This window comes from Tamandua tetradactyla, chromosome 4 (genome assembly GCF_023851605.1).
Source record: "Tamandua tetradactyla isolate mTamTet1 chromosome 4, mTamTet1.pri, whole genome shotgun sequence".
NCBI classification, from domain to species: domain Eukaryota; kingdom Metazoa; phylum Chordata; class Mammalia; order Pilosa; family Myrmecophagidae; genus Tamandua; species Tamandua tetradactyla.
In genome coordinates, this window is record NC_135330.1 from 12,035,308 (window position 1) to 12,044,523 (window position 9,216).

The 9,216-nt window shown below is 39.2% G+C and overlaps 1 protein-coding gene across 1 annotated transcript; it reads right to left on the reverse strand.

Annotated features, from left to right (window-relative positions):
• Positions 1–677: 677 nt before the first annotated feature.
• LOC143680162 (olfactory receptor 6N2-like) lies at positions 678–1,631 on the reverse strand. Its single transcript, XM_077156774.1, has 2 exons — positions 1,413–1,631; positions 678–1,331 (listed from the first exon to the last, which is right to left on the reverse strand). The coding sequence occupies exons 1-2, from the start codon at positions 1,629–1,631 to the stop codon at positions 678–680; spliced, it is 873 nt and encodes a 290-aa protein (XP_077012889.1).
• Positions 1,632–9,216: the final 7,585 nt, after the last annotated feature.

Below are 9,216 nucleotides of genomic sequence, written 5' to 3' on the forward strand. Positions count from 1 at the left end.
TGGTAAACGTTTTGAGAATGGAAATTGTTTCTACTTTTATATTTCCTCTTGGTTTTCAGAGCTAGTTTTGTGCCCAAGCGACCACACCAATGATGTTTCATGATGATTTCAAGTTAAAAGTGCAGTATATATTTCTTTAATTCATTTTAGACAATCAACACACCCAGAGCCCTTATTTCCAATCCTTTGGTCTTAGCCATTAGAGAATAAAATCACCCCGGAGCACCAAACTCCAAACTCATAACCTATCTCCCAAGGGCTCACCAATACACAATGGAAAATTTATCCAAGCAATCTTTTTAATTTTCTTTTTGCCAACTTCTTTCACTGCCTCTCCTCAAATCTTCCCCAGGAATCCTAGTTGACCACCTATCTTGACCACAGCCCTCATAACAAGCTTTAGTTCATCCCAACTCTATTTCTCTGTAATTTATCTGCATCTTTAATTTATTTATTTTTCTTTTTTCACTTATGTGCCTTTCTGCCATATTCGATAGGTATACAGTTAGAAACCATATTTCTCCTTTCCCATGTCTTGATTTTTCCCATTTCAAGACTCTCCATTTTATTTGGTGTATGCAGTATGTTTAACAAATGATTTGAAGTTATATATAAAAACTCTGATTAGATGATTAACTAACTGATTCCTGCAGTTGCTTTGTCTATGGTCTGTGACTCTATAAATCCTCAGGGCCTTTTAGCCCAGTACTAATCCTTTGAATGATTCTCTTCACAGCCTCCTTTACCTCCTTGTTACGAAGAGTATAAATAATAGGGTTGAAGAAGGGGGTAAGAAAAGCATACACCAAAGCAATAAACTTATCCATACCTTCAGCCCGAATCCCAGGAGGCCCCACATAGACAATGAAAGCAGAGCCAAAGAATAGTGCCACTACAATCACGTGGGATGAACAGGTGGAGAAGGCCTTGGCACGGCTGGCAGCTGAGGGAAGCTTCAGTACAGCTCTCAGAATGCCCCCATAGAGCCCCAGAATGAGCACAAGGTTGCAGGCATTGATCATCCCAATCACTACAAAATGAACCCGATCATGCCAGCTCGTGTCGGTACAAGCCAGGCGCATTAGTGGTGCCAGATCACAGAAGTAATGGTCCACCTCTTTCAAGCAGAAGGGAAGAATGCTGGTGAGGCTGGCTGGCACAAGTGCAGCTGAGAAGCCAGCCACCCAAGTGGCCCCTGTTAGCCATAACTGTACCTGTCTTCTCATGAGCAAATGGTAGTGGAGAGGGCGACAGATGGCAAGGTAGCGGTCCAGTGCCATGACACCCAGCAAGTAGCACTCAGTCATGCCTGAAGAATGGAAGACATACAGCTGGGTAAAGCATGCCACAGACGAGATGGGCAAGTGCCCATGGAGCAAGGTGTGCATCAATGTGGGTACCGTGGTGCTGACATACCAGAGTTCCAAGAAGGAGAGGACGCTGATAAAGAAGTACATGGGTGTTGACAGTCCAGAATCTGCCTGCACCAGCACAATGATGAACAAGTTCCCTGCCAGGGTGAGGAGATAGATGCACAGGGTCCCTAAGAAGGCAAGAGGCCGCAAGGTGCCAGTGGTATTGAAACCAGCAAGGATGAAACTCTGGGTCCAGGTGTGGTTGACATGATCCATGATTCCTAAGTAAGAGGGATGAAAATAGAAGATCAACTCCTTTAGGCTTCTTCCTCATTTTTAATAGTTCCCCAGAGCCAAATACATGGAATATACAGGATTGAAAGTAACTTAACACATTATCAAATCAACTCCCCTCATTTTACTTAAGAGAAACTGAATCACACCATACTGGAAAAGAGAAGAGAGACTGCAGGTTGGAATGAACCCTGACTCCCTGAATATCCTGGCTCCTTCCACCAGACCCTGAAATGTGGGATTCCATTGGCCTTTCACTGTGACTCTGTACAGATCCAAGCACACACACCAAGCAGTCACTTTGAGTTCTTGCACAAGCTCAGACCAGTGTTCAACAAAGCTGGTCAGAGTCCTGGGTCAGGATCACTCAGTCCATGGGATAGAACGTAGCATTGTTTCTTCTCAGGGCCCCTCCAGTCTCTACTCTCCCTAACAATAGTGTGCAATAGTGTCTGCTCTTACTGAAAAAAAAATTAAAGAGGAACTGAATACCAGAAGCAGAAGTGATTTGCTGAACATCAGTCTGTTGCTGACACAGTTAAGAGTCCAAGTTTCACAAATTCATAGCCTGGTGCCTTTATTATTGGGTAGAATGCAGCACTGAAGTCTCAGACCCTGGGATTTTCTCCTACACACCCCACCAGCAAATGAGAGAGGGAAATTCCCACACTCAGCCCTCCTGCAGCACCTAATGCAATGCCCCAAAGTTCTTTAAAGCATCCACCCATATCTTTCCATCTGTATTCTGAGCTGTGGAGAAGGGAGACATATACTATCTAAAATTAACTGCTGAAGTTCCATCAGGGAGTTTCTCTGGAGTCCAAAGATGTTCTCAGTAAAGACTGAAGAAGGAAAAGATGGGAGAAGAAAGAAACCTGGATGCTCTGGGAACCATCCCTCAAGGTTCAGAATGGGAGAGTCAGATAAGGAAACAACAAGCAAGCACTGTGCATTTTAAGGAAGGATTCCCAAAGAACACATGCACCAAAAATCTCAAAGTGGGGAAATTGATGAGGTCAGGCCTGCAAGGTGTAGGTCCTGAAGTCCTGCAGTATAGGAAAGGGTATTTATTTGGGAATTGGCTTTCTAAACTTGTTCTGCCACCAACTCTCAAAATACACTGGGCTGGGACTTATCTCATCACATTACCTTAGCATCCATTTATCTAAAATAAAGAGGTTTAAATAGGTGTCTTATGAGACCCCTTAGAGACCTTAATAATCTGTGGTTCTCTATATGCACCAAAAAGTGTCTATGGGTAGTGTGGGGTAAGTGGTCAATACCAATGACCCAAGAGTTTTCCTCCCACATCCTCATCGGCCTCACCTAGGAAGGGGGTCAGAACCTTCTAGCTCTCTTCTTCAGCCATGCTCTGCTGCACCGCACTTGCCATTACCTAACTGTGCTGATCATATTTAGGACTTGTAGGATCTTCTTCAGTGTGTTTTCTTCCTCCAGGACACCTCCCTACTTATATTTCATACTCCCAGGCCTCCTGGTTATTCCCTGGGGCAGTTAGGTGTGACTAGCTTAAAAAATAGGTTCCATTGGGGCAGAGAGTTGTGTACAGGTTAAGTGAAGCAGATAAACTATTTCTCAAGTGATTTTTCAACTTTGCAACCCTCATTGTTGGGCTCTGTAATCCAGTCGCAAGGACTTTGTTTCCTCTTAGCCACCAAAATGTTGTAAGACCCGCATAGCTTTCCATGGAGAGAAGACAATCCATTTTACATACCCTGTGCTTACATGGAGAATAACACCTTCAACAACCAGAAAGTGAGTCTCATCTTAAAAATTATGCTTGCAAGGAGATTTCTCATCCAGCTTCTCACTCTGATTCCCACTGACCTCAGCACTAAGGTCACCAGCATAGGAACACAGTCAACATGGGTACCAGCATCTCCAGACAGAATATCTCCACCTCCGTTACTGCCACCACCACCTCTCCCTTCCCCATGTCCACCATCATGGATTCATTGATTCAGTCGTCGTTTATTGAATATCTACTACTTGCAGTTCACCGTTCTAACTACCACCGTGCCGTTATTGCTACCCATGCATGCTTGTGATGCTTATCTACTTTTTCATGATTGCTTTTATTTACATTTGTATCCTCAGTATCTTCATCAAAAGTCCCAAGATTAACATCTGAGCTCTGACCTTAGCTGAGTACTGTCTGTGAGGAGGTACCTGAATGGATATGGAGCCAGATAAATAAGAGAGAAAAACTTTTATCTACTGGTAGTAACAGATTGGAATCATTCATGGATCAAAATGTACTTTTGTTTTTCAAAATCAGAGGTGGGACCAAGACAGCTGGTAAATTAAATTTAAGGAGAAAACCATAAAAGATTAATAAGTAAATCCCAAAACAGAGGTAAATCAATTAATCTTCTGAGATCGAACTAGAAAAGCTCCCTGTGGAAACTGGAGGTTTGGTTTTTTTAATGTATTTTTGCTGAGATGTCTTCACACACTGCACAATCTATCCAAAGTATAGAATCAATGGTTCACATCACCATCACTTTATTGTATATTCATCACTGTGATCATTTCTAGAACATTTGCATCACTCCAAAAAAAAAAATACAAAGAAAAAAGAAAAACCCCATACATCCTATCTTACCACTCCCTCTTATTGAACTCCACTATTGCAATCTACCTAATTTTAAGACTTGCAACAGAGGTAGATCAACTAAGAAAGTATATTATTTATATATATATATATATATCAATATGCATACATATCTATCAATATGTATATATATATATATATAATAATTTTTTTCAATATAGTTATACAATCATTGCCAAAAATTAGGGCTACTAGATTACAATTTAACAACTTCAAGTATTTCCTTCTGGCTAGTCTGAAACACTAAGACTTTAAAAAGACACATCTACATAGGGCTCACTGTCACAGTCACTTGTTAAATCTTAATCTGTCAGTTACACCTCCTTCCTCTCATTTGATCTTTCTCTCACTCCAGGATATCTGGGCAATGGCCATTTTAACTTCTTTGTGTTGGAAAAGGGAGTAGAAGAATGAAACTGGTTGTTGTTTTTGATAGACTGGTACCTCTGAGTTTCAGGGTTTATCTAGCATAGGCTCAATTTGGAGGCCTTAAGTTTCTGAGAAAATAAACCTATAAAGAAAAACTTCTATAGAGACTTAGATAGAGCCCAGGGCACTTGCTAGGGTTTTTAGGAACACTGTTTGTTGGGGCTCAGCATGCTGTGGTAGTTTGCAATATCTGGCTAAAGCATGCATAACAGTAACCTCCAGAATGACCTCTTGACTCAACTTGAAATCACTCAGCTACTAAAACTTCATTTTGTTCCATTTCTTTTTCTTCTTTTGGTCATTCTCAATCTCACAATGCAAGAGCCAGGCTCACCCCTGAAAGTCATGTCTCATGTAAGAGGAAGGGTAGTGGGTTTATTTGCAGAGTTGACTGTGAGAGAGAAGCCATATCTGAGCAACAAAAGAAATTCTCTTGGAGTGACTCTTGGCATGATTATAAGTAAGATTAGCTTCTCCTCTGCAGGAATAAGTTTCATTAGGGCTAGTCCCAAGACCAAGGGCTTGACTTGTTAATTTGGGAGTCAGTAACGCTTATACTTGTAAGAATATCAGAGATTCCTGAAGTAGGGGGGTTTTAATATTTCCACATTTTTCCCCGGTCCTTCAAGGGCCTTTACAAATACTTTTTAAATGTTTTGTCCAAAATACTCTGGGTTGTATTGGGGTATCACATTAACCTGAACAGAATAAAAAGATTTCATTCCCTATTCTAGTTTCCATGTAATTATGCTGTTTACATAAATTGACCATACAGGTTAAATTAGATTGGGTGCTGCAGAAAATATAAATTTTGTACCAAATAAACCTGTCTTCTTTTAGTCTCACACGGAAGTTGAAGTTTTAAACTATAGTCAGTATCATCCATTATCCTATATTCAATTTACCTTAGACCTAACCAAGTTTCTTTCATTCATATCTCTGTTGAAGTCTGATCTCTTTTTCAGCTCCTTTAACAGTTGTTGTTTGGAGTAATGTTGACTTTCAGAGCTGCAGAACTCTAACTTTGTCTCAGGTGTCACACAGATGCCCAAAGTTCAAAGGAACTCACCAGTTTATACACAAAGAGCTCAGCGTGTCAGAATTTAGAAATAATAGTTAAAACTCAGGAAGAGTTGTGACTGCTGTAAGAGCTTACAATCTAGGAACCTTTACAAAATAAGCCTTATAGAATATTCTATACTCCTTAGTCAGCGTGTCAGAATTTAGAAATAATAGTTAAAACTCAGGAGGAGTTGTGACTGCTGTAAGAGCTTACAATCTAGGAACCTTTACAAAATAAGCCTTATAGAATATTCTATACTCCTTAGTCATTAATCCCCAATCTCTGCCCATGTTCTATCTCCTGATAACCTTTGCTCTGGAATTCAATTCTCAGAATTTCCTCATCATAGTTAGTTCGTAGTAGTGAGGCCTTACCATATTTGTCTTTTGTTTCTATCTTATTTCATTCAACATAATGTCCTCAAGTTTCATTCACCTAGTTGCATGCCTCCCAACTTTATTCTGAGCTGGAGGTTTTCGAGCAAAGGAAAGAAAGATATTTGCTTCTGAGAGTGCCAATATAACTTCAAGATTAGAAGAGTCTCTTGGAGAAAAAAAAAAGAAAAGAAAGAAAATCTCAGGTATTTAGGCAATCACAGAGTTTCATTTAAACTTAACCAGCCCTGCGCTTACTTCCCACTTCATCTGAAATACTTGACCTTTCTCCAAAATGGATAATTTCAATTACCCTTTCACTAAATTATCAAATCCTCTGTAGTACCGAACACCTAAGCATCCATCATTTGCAGCCTCATTCTACGAGCCTGTAAAGATTAACTATCTATCTAGATTCTTCAAATGAATAACTTTTTGTACTCAGAGTGGCCATTTCAATATTTGTTTTTATTCCTCCATATCGTCACATCACATGATATTTCTACACTTCTCTTTTATGAGTCAGACTCTAACACAGACTTCCTCTACACTTTTTAGAGTTCAAATGTATGTCTGGATGACTCAGAATTAACCGAATAGATTAATATGAACGTGTGCTACCCTCATAAGACTATCAATGTGCCAGAAATACCTGAGCATAGGAATGGTAGATACTGACTAGAGTTAGTTAGCGTAGGAATGTGTACCAAAGGATTTGCATCCAATATGGATGTGGAGTAAAGGAATTTGTGGGTTAAAACTAGTATAAAGAGGAAGAGTGAAAGTTAGAGGTTTCCAAGTACAGGCCTTGCCTAGTCAAGAAAGTGGTTTCTTCGTTCTCCTGATATCATCGGTACATAGAGAACGCTCACTAAGCATTTGTACTGTGTCAGGAATGGAGTAAGAAGAAAGAACAAAGAATTCATGCCTCAACCAAGTAATTCATGATTTATGGAGAAAGATGACATCTAAAAATGTCTATGTTAAAAACTTAAGTGAAAATAAGCAGGGTTCAAAGCATTAAAAATGTCACAGTACGATTGTCAATATTTGGGGGAAAAAAGTGTATGTTTATTAGACATCAGAAATAAATGGATGAATAATTGTTTTAAAGTGATGGGATTATAGTGATTTTTAAATTTTATCTGAACATTTTTAATGTGCTTATACTTTTCAAAAATATACTTTTAAAACACATGATTCAAACGTTAAAGAATATTATCAAGTGCTTCTAAAATAGTGTGAGAAACAGGAGGCATCACATCCATTTGCACAGTTAATTAATACATTTACTAAACATTCCCTTCTGTTAAGATGTTTATTGCAGGGTGGAGGAAATAGGTCCCCCAAACAGCCAATTTTAAAAATATATAAATTTTTTAAAATAAGAAAAAATTTTAATCACATCCACAATAAGTTAAATTTTCAACTTAAAACTAGGCTCCAACATTTCTCAATTTTTATATTTGGAAAGGCCAAGATGTGGAAACATACTTTATTGAACTTGCTGCAGAAAACACACTTTGATCCATTCATGGTGGTAAAAATAAATGGCATAATTCATTCTGGGGAAAATTTAGCTATAGTTACCCAAACTACATGTGCATTTGCACTATAACCCAGGAATCCTCTTTCTAGGAATTTGAATGCACATATGTGAGATGCTGTATGTGCAATGTTAGTCATGGTAGCTCTGTTTTTAATAGACTGGAAGCAGTCCAGGAGTCCATCAAATAGCAGACTGGTTAAATTGAACATGCAATGGAATACTATGGAGCTGTTTTGAGAAATGAGAAGGAACTCTCTTCAGGAAATGGAAAAATCTCCAAGATTTCCCATTAAGAAAAAGAAAAGCAAGAATAGAGCAAAACAAATGGCATGGTGCCTGTAGAGGTTTGAAGCTGTAGGCACCCCAGCTAAACAGGTTCTTAACTTTAATCCATTCCTGTGTGTATGAACCCACCATAAAGAGAACATTTTGATGAAGTTGTTTCAGTTACGACATGCCATAACTCAATCAGGGTGGGTCTTAATTCTATTACTGGAGTTCTTTATCAGTAGAATGAAATTCAGACAGATAGAGAGAAATCCACAGAGGGAGCAGCCAGAAACTAAAATTCAATGGAACCTGGAAGAAAACAGAGAGGTCAGGAGAGGTCAGCATGTGCATTGCCATGTGGCAGAAAAGCTAAAGTCCAAGGATCACCAGCAGCCAGCCCCAGAATGCCAGTCTTCAGGAAAGCAACTCCTTGATGATATCTTGATTTGGACTTCTCCTAGACCCCAAAACATAAGCCAGTAAATTCCTATTGTTTAAGCCAACCCATTGTATGGCATGTGCTTTAGCAATAAAGAAACAGATAGTGTGTCATGTATAAGAATAGAGAATTATAAAAATATTCATATTTGCTGAGTTTTGCATAAGGAGACACTGTAATCATATAGGAAAAGCTATTAAAAGTGGTTTCCTATCAGGGTGGGCGTGAGGAGTAAAAAGGAACAGGTGGGCCAGGAAATCTACACTCAGAGTAGAAAACAAAGAAAATGTTATTTAAAAAGAAAAAAAATAGGCAAAATTTTTAAAAATGTAAGTACAGTTTTATTCTGTGGTCTTATATACTTGTATGCTCAAGATAACTCTGATTTATGCCTGATGTCCTAGAGTAGTTATTAATAGCACCAGCTTTTGCATTCAAACGTACTTAGCTTTGGAAGTGTGCTAATTTAGAGTATGTGGAGTGATCATGCTCTTAGCTTGATTAGCATAATTATGCTCTGGCTTACTCTCATTATCTCTCCTGATAGAGTCACTATCCTGATGCCAGCAGGGGAGAACTGGTCCAACAGTTGACCTTAGACATTGGCCTCGGTATGAAAAACACTAAGGCATTGCAACGTCATTTTTTTTTTAACATGATAGCATATGCAAAAAGTTATAATGCCTGTAAGGTACATTGCAGTGAACAAGATGGGGGCTTGCTGCCAGAGGCAACCGGCTCAGGGGCTCCTCTTCCCTCGGTCCCTATCTGACAATTCAAACGGTATGTGTTAAAGTGTGGGCTAGGA

Bases quoted from the DNA above. Each gene is read 5' to 3' on its own strand.
- LOC143680162 (XM_077156774.1), bottom strand. From the start codon at position 1,631: ATGGATCATGTCAACCACACCTGGACCCAGAGTTTCATCCTTGCTGGT. The intron at 1,332-1,412 runs GTCAGCACCACG...TGCTTTACCCAG, and splicing joins CCTTCTTGGAACTCTGGTAT to CTGTATGTCTTCCATTCTTC.